The sequence below is a fragment of the Lagenorhynchus albirostris genome, chromosome 8 (assembly GCF_949774975.1).
Source record: "Lagenorhynchus albirostris chromosome 8, mLagAlb1.1, whole genome shotgun sequence".
Lineage (NCBI taxonomy): Eukaryota > Metazoa > Chordata > Mammalia > Artiodactyla > Delphinidae > Lagenorhynchus > Lagenorhynchus albirostris.
In genome coordinates, this window is record NC_083102.1 from 52,802,241 (window position 1) to 52,817,812 (window position 15,572).

Here is a 15,572-nt window from a genome sequence, read left to right on the forward strand (position 1 = left end):
CACACTCACAAAAAGGGAAAAAGAAAAAATTATATATATATTAAAAAAAAAGAAAGAGAGCAACCAAATCAATAAATAAATCCACCAATGATGATAAGTTCTAAGTACTAAATTAAGATAAAAATAAAACCAGAAACAGATTAGATGCAGAAAGCAAACCCCAAGTCTACAGTTGCTTCCTAAGTCCACCGCCTCAATTTTGGGATGATTCGTCTTCTATTCAGGTATTCCACAGATGCAGGGTACATCAAGTTGATTGTGGAGGTTTAATCCACTGCTCCTGAGGCTGCTTGGAGAGATTTCTTTTTCTCTTCTTTGTTCACACAGCTCCCAGGGTTCAGCTTTGGATTTGGCCCTGCCTCTGCATATAGGTCCCCCTGTTGCATCTGTTCTTCACCCAGACAGGAGGGTGTTAAAGAAGTGGCTGATTAGGGGGCTCTGGCTCACTCAGGTCAGGGGGAGGGAGGGGTATGGAATGCAAGGCGAGCCTGCAGCAGCAGAGGCCTGCGTGACGTTGCAACAGCCTGAGGCACGCGTGTGTTCTCCTAGGGAAGTTGTCCCTGGGTCACGGGGCCCTGGCAGTGGTGGGCTGCACAGGCTCCCAGAAGGGGAGGTGTGGATAGTGACCTGTGCTCGCACACAGGCTTCTTGGTGGCTGCAGCAGCAGCCTTAGCATTTCATGCCCATCTCTGCTGTCCGCGCTGATAGCCGTGGCTTACGCCCATCTCTGGAGCTCATTTAGGCGGTGCTCTGAATCCCCTTTCCTCGCACACGCAGAAACAATGGTCTCTTGTCTCTTAGGCAGTTCCAGACTTTTTCCCGGTGTCTGTTCCAGCTAGCTTTGGTTCACTACCCCCCTTCAGGCTGTGTTCATGCAGCCAACCCCAGTCCTCTCCCTGGGATCTGACCTCTGGATTCCGAACCTTAGCTCCCAGCCCCCACTCACCTCAGTGGGTGAGCAGACAAGCCTCTCAGACTGGTGGGTGCTGGTCAACAGCAATCCTCTATGCAGGAATCTCTCTGCTTTGCCCTCTGCACCCCTGTTGCTGTGCTCTCCTCTGTGGCTCTGAAGCTTCCCCCCTGCCCACGCCCATCTCTGCCAAACTTTCCTAGTGTGTGGAAAGTTTTCCTCCTTCACAGCTCCCTCTGAGAGGTGCAGGTCCCATCCCTATTCTTTTGTCTCTGTTTTTTCTTTTTTCTTTTACTCTACCTAGGTACGTGGGGAGTTTCTTGCCTTTTAGGAAGTCTGAGGTCTTCTGCCAGCGTTCAGTTGGTGTTTCGTAGGAGTTGTTCCACATGTAGATGTATTTTTGATGTATTTGTGGGGAGGAAGGTGATCTCTATGTCTTACTCCTCCACCATCTTGAGGGTTCTCCCCTCCATCTTTTTTTGACTAGTGTTGACATGATATATCTCTTTACATTTTTTTCTTTTAACTCATCATGTCTTTATTTTGAAGTTTGTTTTTATAGTCAATGTATAGTTGATCTTGCTTTTTTTTAAATTGAAACTGTCATTCTGTACCTCTTAATTCCAGTGTTTAGACCATTTACATTTAATTTGGTTAGCAATATATTTAGATTTTGTGGTATTGCTATTTGTTTTATAATTGTCCCATCTATTTTAATTTCCTTTTTACTTTTTTATGCTTTCTTTCGGATTGAGTAAATTTAATTATTTTCTTTTATCTTCTTTGGTGTCCTATTGGCTGAAACACATTGTTTTGTTATTTAAATGGTTGCTGTAGGATATATAGTATATTTCTTTAACTTATCACAGTCTGCCTTCAATTGTTATTATATTATTTCATGCATAGAATAAGGCCTATCAATATTATATATCATTTCTCCTCTCTTGGGCTTTAAGCTATCATTGTCAAATATTTTATTTATAAATTTTTTATAAACACCAAAAAACATAGCTATTGTCTTTTTGTTAAACAGTCCAGATACGTTCAAATAATAAAGAATATGTCTTATTCATCATTATAGTTACTATTTCTGGTGTTCATTCTTTTTTGTAGACACATATATCTACCTGTTAATATTTTCCTTTTCTTCAGTGATATTCTTTATTTCTTATCATGTGAGTGTGCTGCTGTTAAATTCTTTCAGCTTTTAATGTTTGAAATCATCTCTATTTCACCTTTTTTTTAAAAGGATATTTTCACTGGGTATAGAATTTTATTTTGAATAGTTTTAAATTTTCTTTCAGAAATTTCAAGTTGTTGCTCCATTGTATTCTCAATTGCCTTTTTCCAGTGAGAATTCTTCTGCCATCCTAGTATTCATTCTTCTGTACAGAAATATATCTTTTGTCTCTGGATGCTTTTAAAATTTTTCATTTTTTTCCTGGTTTTGAAAAATTTGATTATGTTGAGCCTTGGTGTAGTTGTCTTCATGTTACTTGTGCTTGAGGTTTTGGGGGCGGGGGTGGGAATCTGTGGATTTAGAGTTTTCAGAAAATTTGGAATATTTTCACCCATTATATTTGCAAATATTCCCTCCCCTTTCTTCAGAGACTCCAATCACGCAATTGTCCACTGTGTCTTTTCTACTTTTTGAATATATGGTATACAGTTATAACTGTCTTAATGCAGTGTTCTGCCAATTCTATCATCTGTGTCAGTTCTGTATTGGTTTTAGTTGGTTGACTTCCTCATTTTTGGCTGTGTTTTGGCACTTCTTTGCATGTCTAAAAATCTTTGATTGTATGTTGGATGTCATTAATTTTCCCTTGTTTGTGAATTTTTGTATTTTTTAAATATTCTTGGATTTGGTTCTGAAATGCAGTTATGTTACTTGGAATCAGATTTATACTTTTACTTCTTGATAAAATGATGAAAATCATTTGTTAGGCAAATGTAAAATAGTGTTCAATCTATGGCTAATTTTTCTCTAGTGAAGCAAGACTCCCTGAATTCTCTACTCAATGTCCCAAGAGCTTTTCTAATTTTGTTGGTAAGAACAGGCACTATTCCTGGTTCTATATGAATGCTAGGCATTGTTTCCTTTAGTTATTGCGGGTGGTTCTTTTCTTGGCCTGGAATATTTGCCTCACACACATGCACTGCTGATCAGTATGGTGAAATTTTGAAGGGCTCCCTCTGCAGATCTCTGGGGGGATTCCTCTGCATAGACTTGAGCACTCGGCATGGGCCAAGCCAAGACTGTGGCTAGAGGTCTTCTTCCAGTTTTCTGTGTTCCTTAAAAGTATTTTAACTTTGCTGACTTCCTCCACACAGCAATGCTCCATCCCAACCCCCAATCTATCTTAACTTTTCCTGTGTGCTTCCAAAGCATCTTGTGTCCACTCCTGTTAAGAAACTCAATACTATCTTATAAAAGTATCTGTTCATTTGTCTGTCTCCCTTGAGGGAAAAATAGTTGATTTGTACATTTCTATATCCCTAGTACCTAGTAGGAGTTAACAGTATTTGCTGTTGGATGAATGAGACCAAATTCTCAATCATTTCTGTAACTCAGATATAGGAGTACAGTATTGGAATCTGAAAGGCTAATGAAAGAAACAGATATACCTGGAAGTTTCAAACAGGATTCCAATAATGAGATTCAAGTATCAGATATTGTGAGTAAATGAATCAGCTTCCTCTCCTGGGTGGTTCAGGTTTTATATACTAGTAATATCAAATATTAAATAAATATATTGTAGAGTATTTTATGTTCAAAAGTAACTGAGAGTTAAAAAAAAAAAATCCCTCTCCTCTTTACCAAAGTAACCATGGTCTTTCTTTGATGCAGTTGAACTACATTCTCTGTGGGCTCCTAAATTATGTTGCATGATTTCCAAAAGGTCTTTACTCATAAGATAAGCCTTAACCCCAAGAACTAGATGATTGTGCACATGGGGGCTGAGGAAGTGTGAGTAGAAGGGTAGTAGAAATGCAAATTTTTATAAGCCTTTCTGTCTTCTGACCAAGGCTATCCTTTAAGGTTTAGACCCTGTGCTGTTATCAGCTCTAGAGAATTGTTGATCCTTTTTTTTTTTTTCTGACAACACATGGGCCATAATTTTATTTTTTGAAAACGTCTGGTTTTTAAAAGGCTCTGAAGCTTTTGTCAAAAACTGAGTTCAGGTTGATACTACTCTTCTCCCTGTGGCTGTTTCTAGTTCTGTGAAACGCTTGTTCTTTGTGCTCAGAATATTCTCTCTCTGAAAGAATACTCTGCCTCCTTCCTTAAATACTTAGCCTGGAAGCAGTTATTTGGCTATCATCTCCCCTGAGTATGTTCCCTTTCAAGAAGGAATCTAATGATTGTTAAAGGTCTTGGCACTTGTTCTATGGGTGGGGGAGGGGATAGTCTACTACAAAGTTATTATCTCACTTGATAGCTATGTAGTTTTTGTCATTCCTGGAAAACATGTTTTTATACTTGATTTGGGAAATAAAAGCAGATTAAACGGACACAGATTTCAGGTCGTTTAAAGTCACTTTATATGGGTTAAGAAAGGCTAATCTTCAAACATACTCTTAAATCAGGATTAAGACCCAAACTTCAAGATGCTCATTTGATTGTGGCTGTTTCTCAATTTGTTCAATATCATTAGGTGAGCTTAGTGACAGATTCTGAAGTAGAAATCTGAACAGGTAATGAGTAACATCCAATCTTCATGTAAGCCAGTTGTTTTACAGAAAAGATTAATTAAAAGAAGTAGTAACTAAATTTAAATCAAGCAAGGCCAAACCTCTATCCTGAGTTTAAATCCCTGACCCATTTTTTTCCTTCTGGATACAATACAGAAATTTGAATTGGATAAATATCTCCACCAGAAAAAAAATGAGTTAAGAATTGCATTTAGAACTTTGAACTAAATCTTTTCACAATAACAGATGTTCTTTACTGAAACAAGCTCATTTCACCCAGTGTATTTAATCACACCAATTTTCAGGAATGAGAGTAAATATGTTTTATAAGTGAGAGGGCTGGAGAGAGTGCATGGATGAAAGTGCATCCCATAACTTCCTCTCCCTTTATACACATTTATATATTGCACATTTTCCCCATTTATGTTTTCACAGGCACAGAGATGATTGCAAATACATACCCAGGGTGGTTCTTGTCAGGACTGGGGTCCAACATTGCAGCACATTTCTGCAGTGACTGTGACAAGCCTTGATAAATAACCCAGTTGACAACTAAATTTATCTTGGAGCAGAGAACAGAATTGATGGAGAAGTTGCTTTTACTCTCCCTATCCAAAAATTCACCTTTGTGCCCAGGACAAAGTTTAAAAAGGAAGTTTTTGGGTGGAAAAAGATATATTACTTATTCATAGTGTCCTTTCTGTTTGTCTTCTTTTGTCCACAGAGACTGAAAGAATTAAAGCAACGTGAATTTGCTAGAAATGTAGCTTCCAAGTCATGGAAAGATGAAAAGAAACAAGAAAAAGCACTTAAGCGACTTCATCAGCTGGCTGAGTTAAGGCAACAGTCTGAATGGTAAGAATTAAAGGTGCCTAAGATGGTTCAAAACTCTCTTCAACTTCTGGGGAAATTTCAGTGATAAATTTACTTGGTTCACTATAGCAATGTAAACAAATTATAATTAATCAACAGATATATCTGAAGGCAAATGTTCCTAATAGTTAAAAGTCTATAAATTAATGACTTTGACATCTGGGTTTTTTCTTTCCCAATATTGTTAATGTGTTCTTTAATGAAATGATCCAAGAATGATTCTAATATACTAGCATTTATTCTATCCAGGTGATTAATATGGATCTATATCTCTTTCTAATTATTTTGAGTTTTGTAATATTAATTTTGAAAACCATAAATAGCAATGCATCTTTTTGGGGAGGAACTAAATCTTCTGTGCATTCTTCTGCACACACCTGAAACTAGAATAAATGGCACTATCATTGTCTGGATGACAAACAAGATGTAATTAATGCAGTTAAATTTACCACACAGTGCCGTTTAAGTTGACAATTATAACAAGCATTATACTAATACATTCTTGTAGCTGAAAAATAGAAGTTTTACATGAGCTTAGAACTGCTGAACGTTTTGAAGTGAGGAGATTGTTACCTGGAACTCAATTACATTTGCAAATTGTGATTTGTGTTCATATGAATCATAATGTAGAACACTAATGTAGCTAATTAATATAGTTGACAGCATTCTGGTGAATTGTAACACTTATAGCTCTGTGCCAGAATTTAAACTCCTATTGTTTAAATGAAAAACAATATACAGGACTTCCCTGGTGGTGCAGTGGTTAAGAATCTGCCTGCCAATGCAGGGGACACGGATTCGAGCCCTGGTCCAGGGAGATCCCACATGCTGCAGAATAACTAAGCCCGTGTGCCACAACTACTGAGCCTGTGCTCTAGAGCCCGTGAACCACAACTACTGAGCCTGCGTGCCACAACTACTGAAGCCCATTTGCCTAGAGCCCATGCTGTGCAACAAGAGAAGCCACCGCAATGAGAAGCCTGCCCACCACAACAAAGAGTAGTCCCTGCTTGCCGCAACTAGAGAAAGCCCACATGCAGCAACAAAGGCCCAAAGTAGCCAAAAGTAAATAAATAAATTTATAAAAAAAGAAAAAGAAAAACGATATACAATAAGCTTGAGAGTGAACAATTCAATTATATTAGCATAAAATATTAGACCTCATATTTACTTTTAAGAAAATATTTATTTTTTAGGATCAATTATGAGTAAAGACACAGTATTCAGCCTTCAAATATTCATGTATTTGCACCACTGTCTTAGAGTAATTTAATTTGCCTATAAAAATATAAGAAAATATAATCATATTAAAAATAAATGAGAAATTTGGTATAAAGAAAAAATAAAGGTTGGAAGACCATGTGTCCAGAGGTGAGGTTAATACAAAAATGCATGCTCTTAGGGAGCATATGATCATAGAAACAGGACACATATCTGGTACTGAATCTGGTACTGAACTTTTTACTTGGCAACACAATGAAGATCTTAAAATATATTATTCAAACACATTGTCAATAAGATATCAGACAGCCCTTGTCAAAACAGGACTTAGAAGGAAAAGTCTAATGGTTATTAGGTGGCTTGCAGGAGAAAATTGAGGGAAGATATTTAATTCCCGGGTGATTAATTATGAGGTACAAAAAAACTGAAAAAATAAGACAAGGCTTGCTATAGAGATACACACTTTAGATAGGTTCTTTAAGGCCACACAACGAAAAATCTGAGTAGCCTTAATGTAATTTTGGTTCATCTGTTACTATGCAAGTTGTCACACTTTGACATTTCTCCTTACTGATTCTGTATTTTCTTTTGGAAGAAATAGACAAAGGATCAGAGGAGCCTTAATGATGATGATAGTGATGGTGATGATGCTTTCATTTAGAAGTTCTAAGTCTGTAGATCTACCCATGAAGTGTCTTCCAAAGTAAAAGAAATTAACAGATATACTCTACTGGGGTTGAGCTGCCCTTTTAAAATCTTATCAATTAAACAGACACAAACCTAGCCATATCCTCTATAGAGTAGGTAGGCTCTCTAAGTCCCAATCTGATCATATTGTTAGGGAAATGATGGGTATTCAGCTTTCCAGATACATAACTTGGAACTAGGCAAATTACTTCATTCTTTTTCTATCTCCAGGCAATTGTTCTCTCTGATTATGTAGCCTCATGGCCTAAGGGAAGTCACTTAATAGCATTATTAAATATTTTCATTTTGGCAGCTGAATTGACAAGTGAAAAAAAAATCACCTGGGTTACCTCTTCCCTGGAAAACCTTTGTCCTTTATTCTCATAAAGAGGGCTTCTGAGTAAGATGCTACAGATAACAAGAAGGTTCTTCCATGGCCCTGTGGAGAAGAGAGGTGAATTTACTGGTAGTAAGAATATTTGAATCAGACTGATGAAAAAAATGACGGCAGAAAACTGTTAATGGATCTTGAAAAGGGCAGTCAACCTTGGTCAGCTCTTGGGTAGATCAACCCAACATGGTTCCTCAGCAAAACTAGTTCTTTTATTGGGGGAAGGGAGAGATTCACTCTGTTTGCAAACTTCTACTATGTGTAAGTCTAAGTATAGTGCATCTTGATATGGACATTTTTTCAAATTTTAAAAACTGTAGAACCATTGATTCTGAGAATATAAAGGTCTTTACATAAGAGCTGGATAATGTGGGACATTAGGAAATTATATCACTTAAAGAAATCATGTTATTTTGATGTGCTTTGTTTCCTGTTTGGAAAATGTACTTCTTGAACAGGAGAGAATTAATTTGTGCATATGCTGAGTTACCAAGAACTAGAAGTTGGGGGGAACTATCAGAGTGGACAATCCATTAATAAGAACTCAAGGGCTAACTAATGTCATTTTAAAATTATAAATAAAAATAATTATGTAAAAAATACAGAAATAAATTAAATGTTCTAGAGGAGACAGTGAAATCATAAATGAGGGTATGACTATAAAGATTAAACCTTTAACTATGTCATAAGGCATAAACTTGAATTAAAATAATAGAATTTTAAATACCACAAAGATAGAAAACTAGGATTTAAAAAAATAATAAAAGTAAATTATATTTAAAATAGGGGTAGGGCCTTCCCTGGCGGTCCAGTGGTTAAGACTTTTCACTTCCGATGCAGGGGGCTTGGGTTTGATTCCTGGTCAGGGAGCTAAGATCCCCCATGCCTTGCAGTGTGGCCAAAAATAAAAAAAAAATTAAGATAGGGGAGATTAAAGTTTTCAAAGCAATGAGATAAAAGTTTAAAGCATAAAAATAAGAGATATAAAATATTAATAATGAGGATAAAATGTTAAACTTGTGACAAAATATAATCATAAGTGTATATTGAACTGTAAAGTGAGAACAAGAATAAGGAAAAGGAGAGCAAAATGTAATACAAAAACAATAAGAGCAAAGAGGTTTAAAAATATTTGAAAGAATATAAAAGGAAGAAGCTTACACATATTAGAAAGATAAATGGTAAAAGGAAACAGCAATACAGGAAAGAATGTTTAGACTAACATAAATCAAAGCAAGAAAATGCACAAAACTCTGCCAGAATAATAAGCAAAAATATTATATTATTAAGGAAAAAATGGAATATAAAAATAGTCAAATATCTGCATCATAATGGAATCAGAAGGGGTAGAGTGATGATATACATACACCAGACTTTTGAAATAATTTTTGCTAAGTGTAGCACAGATAATATCAGATTGAAGTTGCTAGAGAAGGTAACTTAATGCAGATGTATTACTCCTACTTACTCCAAAGTAATGGAAAATATGGAAAAGAATCTTTTTGGCACTGAGGCAAAATTCAGTGCTGCAGATATTTCTAAACCTCATCCTTCTATCCACAGGCTACAGGCACCTTTTCAAAAGACCAATAACTATAGTAAACCTCTATGCTTCCTATTTCTCTTTATGTTTGAAAGAAATATCCAGTAATTTGTATACCATCTTAGAGTATTTCCATTTCTCATATTAAATATGCCTAAACACCCTCTCTAAAGAATGTAAAACATGATTCAAAAAAGAAGATTAATGTGATGAATAAGAGAAAAGCTTTCATTATGAAATAGTTACTGTAAGGAGCAGACACTTTAAAATTTTTTCTGAAATTAGTTTTCCACAAGATTCAAAGGAGCACTACAGCTCTAAAGATACAGACATTATTAGTTCATGGAGAGAGGACAATCTGAAATTATTAAGGACTGGTGGCTAAAATTATTGTTTGTAAATTAAAATTTGTATGGGTATAGTAAACAACATATTGGTCACTGTAAAATATTGAATCCATAAAACAGAAATTAAAAACAAAATTTTTTTTCTGAACCAGAACAAAAGACTAAAAATACTAGAGTACTAATATAAGTAGTAAGACTGAAAGATATATTCATGAGAGCAAATAAATTTAACTTATAAATTCTAGGATAAGAAACTAGGACAGGGAAGAAGAAATAATCAGAGACGTCAGAGAAGAAAATGTATCTGAGCTGAAGAAAGTTGAATTGAAAGTGCCCAGAAATACTGGCGAAAATTAACCAAAAGAGATCAATTTGTAAATATGGCCTGGTAGTGTTATATATATATAACACTTATGTGTGTGTGTGTATATATATATATATATATATATATATATATATATATACAAAATTTGTTGTATGTAATAAATATAACAAAATACATTATATATAAATAAAAAGGAAAATTTACAAAACCATATAAATACATGAGCAGATCTGTTTCAATACGAATGAAAGGAGGCTAATTAAATATGTCTCTGTAATAGTAAACATATAAAGACAGTGAAGCAATGTACATGAAATTTGGTGGACAAAAGGAATATGACACCAGAGTTCTATGACAGTTGGCTGAATAGTTAAGTAAAGGCAATAAGAATCTCTCAGATGGAGGGCTAGGAAAGGACTCCTCTCCATTAGAATTTAAGCTACATATGGAAAAGATATCAGTTGTTTTAGTACTGTTTACTCAAGCAATAAATGACTGCATAAAAATGAAGTAAAATTTGAAAATAGAAAAAGGCCGACAAAACACATCCAAGAATATGAAAATAAGGAAAAGAAAGCCAACTCAAAGCAAACAAGCAAAGCAGCTCAAAGCAAACCAGCTCAAAGCAAGAAAAAGGAAAAGAAAGCCAACTCAAAATGATGTGATTTGTATTGCTTTCCCTCCAATAAGATTTGTTTTGTCATAGGGGTTTCATAGATAGAACATTAGAGGCAATTTTAATCTGAAGAGTTTCATCTCTTGTATGTATGGCTCTTTCCAGTTTTCTGACTGAATTACTAGTTAAGCTCAATAGAATGAATAATCTTTAAAGATCTGTTTAAAGATAAAACATATATGCAAAAAAAGATAGAAGAAAAATATTTTGGTGAGTAAGAAGCTAAAAAAAGGATTTCAGACTAATTGAAGATATTGAGATGGCATGTAAATGTGTATTACTTTCTTATAATTGATCAAATTAATGACAAATCATAAATAAAGAACTAAGCATCCTGTTTCAAAAGGAAACAAACATGAAAGAATTTTAAGACTGAGGAAACAAAAATTATAGAATGCTAGAACTTTAAACAAAAAAGCAAATAAAAGAGATAAGTTTATGCTTTGGAAGTGACTTTTAATTCCATTTTATTTCCTATTTAGGTGAAGGCACTGATTGGAGAACTCTTTGCAAAATAATGTTAAATCTGTATTCCAAAGAATTAGTAGGTTCTGGAGGACATAATGTGATGTAAATGCGATACTTTATTTTCTTTTGCAGCACTAGCATAAGATATTCACCTGCTATTGCTTTTTGCTAATTTCAAAAGAATCCACTTGAGATGCATTTTAGAAATAGCCACTATAAAACATAGATATACTGAGTTATATAAGCATAGTGAAATTGTTACATTACAATAGACCTAGTTAATAACTAGTATCAGAACCCATCATCAAACACTATAAAATGTTCACATATAGGTAAGATTTCAAATCTGATGTCTTAATCATTTAAATATTTATTCTATTTACAGTGTTTCTGGAAATGGACCAGCATACAAAGCCCCCAGGGTAGCTATAGAAAAGCAACTCCAGCAAGGAATTTTCCCAGTTAAGAGTGGCAGAAAGGTATCGTGCATGAAGAGTGCTCTTCTCCTTAAAGGAAAGAATCTCTCCAGAAGCATTTCTGATAAACAGCAGTCCACCACACCAAATCAACACCAGTTACAAACGGACAGATGTTTGTTTGGAAATCAGGTACCACAAACACCCTCAAATCTTAGCAATGCAAATCACAGGACAGGAGTGTCATTTTCTTTTTCCAAAAAAGTGCATCTAAAATTAGAATCTTCAGCATCAGTTTTCAGTGAGAACACAGAAGAAACCCACGACTGTAACAAGTCACCCGTCTATAAAACAAAACAAACCGCAGAGAAATGCATGCACTGCAGGTTTGCAAATGAAGATACACACCTCACTAAGGAAAAAGATAGAAACATCTTATCAAGCCATCTGGAAAGTATTTTACACAATACCTTCTCCGTAAGTTCTGAAATTTTGCAAGACAAAAATGACTCTGTTGATGAAACACTAGAAGATTCGATTGGCATTCATGCTTCATTCAGTAAATCTAACATTCATCTTTCAGATGTGGATTTTACTCCTTCCAGCAGAGCAAAGGAAACTAGAAATACAGTGAGGAACAGTTCAGAAAACCTCAATAATCACTCATGCCAAGCAAATGTTTCCTCCAGCCCACCAAACATTTACAAGCACAGTGATGCCAGGATATTTGAATGTTTGGATGAGCTTCCATCAATAGAGCCAAGTGAACAAAGCAGTACAGTTCATCTGAATCCCAACTCCAGAGAGGAGAAGAAAGAAAAATCATTAGATAAAATAGAAAGAGTTAGCAGAAATGTACAAAGTCTTGTGAGAGAGGCATATCCCCGTGATGTGAAGTCCAAACCACTGCCTTATCTCCACGTACAAAGCAAGGATGGCCATACCACTCTCCAATGGCCTACAGAACTGCTTCTCTTTACAAAAACAGAGCCCTGTATCTCTTATGGCTGCAACCCATTGTATTTTGATTTTAAGCTTTCTCGAAACACAAAGGATTGCCATTATCCAGAGGACTTAAAAACAGAATTGCTGAAAGAGCCCTCAGAAATGGAGACTACAATGGAAAACCAAGTCTCAGGTTTAATTAAAGACCAACAAAAACTGATCCAAGAAGAAAATCCGTCTCTGAAACCAAAGATGATGTTAGCTAATCCAGATTGGGAAAATTTCCAGAGAAAATATAATTTGGGCTACAACAATTCTGAGCCCAGTGCGAGTGAACATAATTTTAGTGCAAGTGATTTGGAAATGAAAATTCCTGAAGTGCCTGCTTACCTTGATATGTCTCTAAAGAATTGTGTAAGAAAGAATAATAATAGTGATAATGAACTTAAGGAACCTTCAAGGGCCCATTGGCAAAGCTGTCAAAGGGCAATTCTAAATGATGCAAATGAGGGCCTATCTTTTTCTCCTTATATCTCCAGGACTAAAAAACATAAACTGATTTCCTGTGATCCTCATTTGGATTTTGAAGATGGGAATAAATTCACTTGGAATTCTAGTCCTTACACAGTAGGGGGCCACAGTGACCATGGGAAGGACTTCAGTGTAATTTTGAATAGTAACCACATCAGTATGACCAGCAGGGTTTCTGGATGTGGAAAAGCAAGTTACAAGAGAAGTTCTCCAAAGGTGTCTCTGAATACATGTTCTAGCCCTTCAGACACATCCCCTGGCAGTACATCCAGCTTGAGAAGTACTTGTTCAAAGCATAGGTCCAGTAGTCACGGTAGAGGTAACTTGCTCTACTTTTGTAAAAGAGAACACAACTCAGTCGAAAGGCACAAACGGAAACGCCGAAAGCACAGCTGTCTCTTCTTATCTGATGAGCTAGCAAAGAGTGACTGCCCACAGTCTGAAACCCAGAGTGACAGGGGCTGCAAGTTGTGGGAATCAGTTAAAAATGAAAAATATTCAAAACATGGTTATGGTCACTGCAGAGAAAAATATAAACTGGGCAAAAATCAACAATTTTCAGGGTCAAAATCCAAGAGAATCACCCGTTGTGATTCTAGCTCACGGTTTTCTTGTGCTGGAAACAGTGAAAATCCACCTAATTGCCAGGGACTTCAGCACAGCAGATTGGGCTCTTACTCAAGAGACAAAATGTATTACTTAAATAAAAGTGAAAGAAGTCAACAGTCTTTGGATAGCCCTCATATTTGTGATCTGGAAAAAGTAAAACCCATGCAGTGTAACTCTGGGAATATCAGCTGTCTTCTAAAGAACTGTTCAAGCAGCCCTTCAGAAACCACAGAGTTGAACACTGTAGAAGGAGAGAGGACTCCCCTGACAGCCAAATGTCTTTTAGAAAGAGTACAAGCCAAGAAATGTCAGGAACAATCAACTCATTTTGAGGTCTCTTCAAACAGCTGTAAAAATGAATCAGAGGCTCCTTCACAAATCCAATGCACAGTGCAATTGACACCACCAGGCTGTAACAGACATGCATTGCCTTTGTCTGAAAAAATACAGAACACAAGTAGAAGAAGAAAGGATAAAGGTAGTGCAATGCAAAGAACTATTGACAAAGACAAAGTCAAAAATTCCCAGACAAATGATTTTACTGTTTTAGTAGACACTGATTGTGATGATCATCTTTCTAAAGGTATAATTCACGTAGTAGCAGAGTCTCAGTTACCAAACATGAAAAAGTATCCAACAACAAAAGAACAATCAGAGTCATTAATTAGTGAAGTCCAACCTTTTATTCAAAGCTGTGACCCAGTACCAAAAGATTTCCCTGGTGCTTTCTCATCTAATAGATATACTGGTGTTACTGATTCAACAGAGACCAAAGAGGACCAAATAAATCTAGACTTACAGGATGTAAGCATGCATATGAATCAGGTAGAGGGGAATATAAACTCTTACTATGACAGAACTATGCAGAAGCATGACAAAGTAGCAGATGACTTAGAAGTGTGTCATAAATCTCTCTCTCCCCCATTAATTCAACAGCCCATAACATTTTCACCTGATGAAATAGATAAATATAAGCTCCTACAGCTACAAGCCCAGCAGCATATGCAGAAACAGCTCCTATCAAAGCATCTTCGAGTTGTACCTGCTGCAGGGCCCACTGCCTTCTCTCCAGCCTCTGCTATACAGACAGTTCCAGGTCACCAGCAGGCTTCTCTCACCACCATCCACCACACGTTCCTGCAGCATTTTGTTTCTGCTTCCATAAATGCCCACAGCAGTCACCTCCCTATAGCTCATCTGCATCCTCTTTCCCAGCCACATTTTAATCCATTCGCATTTTCAACTCTGACTCCAGCCATCATCCCTGCACACCCCACTTTCTTAGCGGGTCATCCCCTGCACTTGGTCACTGCTGCTCCCTGCCACCCATCTCACATAACGCTTCAGCCCCTGCCCCCTGCAGCATTTATCCCCACATTGTTTGGCCCTCACTTCAACCCGGCCACAACTTCTATCATCCACTTGAATCCTTTAATTCAACCACTGTTTCAAGGTCAAGATCTTTGCCATCATTCTTGCTCCAGTCAGATGCAACCATTAAATGGAGTGAAAGAGGCCTTAAATGTGTCAGCTCACTTGAACTAACAGGTGTTAAAGCCCCTCTTCTGGATAAATAAAACAAATTGTCACTACCTACAAAATTATGCATTTAAAGTGGTCTGATTATTATAAGATTTAAAATAGTGGTACGAATGCAAAATGTGACCAATATAGAAATATGAACTGAATTGCCAATGTTGAAATACAAGCATTTTAAGGATTTCTTTTAATTTGCAAAAATAATTGGACAAATTTAAAGTAGTTTGATGGAAAGGTAGAGGGAAACGTGTTAAAGATATTTTTGAATGAGTTCTCACATAATGTTATAAAAAATAGAAAAAAGTTAGGCAGATCGTTAATATTACAAAGAAAATTAAATGAAACATAATACTCTATCTTCTAGGTGTTCGTTGAACGAGTGAACAAGTGAATGA

At 36.2% G+C, this 15,572-nt stretch overlaps 1 protein-coding gene across 1 annotated transcript in view; it reads left to right on the forward strand.

The window, feature by feature from the left end:
• ZNF804B (zinc finger protein 804B) overlaps window positions 1-15,183 on the forward strand; it is a 498,141-nt gene extending 482,958 nt beyond the window's left edge. Inside the window, exons 3-4 of the mRNA XM_060156074.1 lie at window positions 5,331-5,461; window positions 11,523-15,183. Of these exons, the coding sequence (XP_060012057.1) occupies window positions 5,331-5,461; window positions 11,523-15,183 (3,792 nt within the window). The remainder of the gene's footprint in view (window positions 1-5,330; window positions 5,462-11,522) is intronic.
• Window positions 15,184-15,572: the final 389 nt, after the last annotated feature.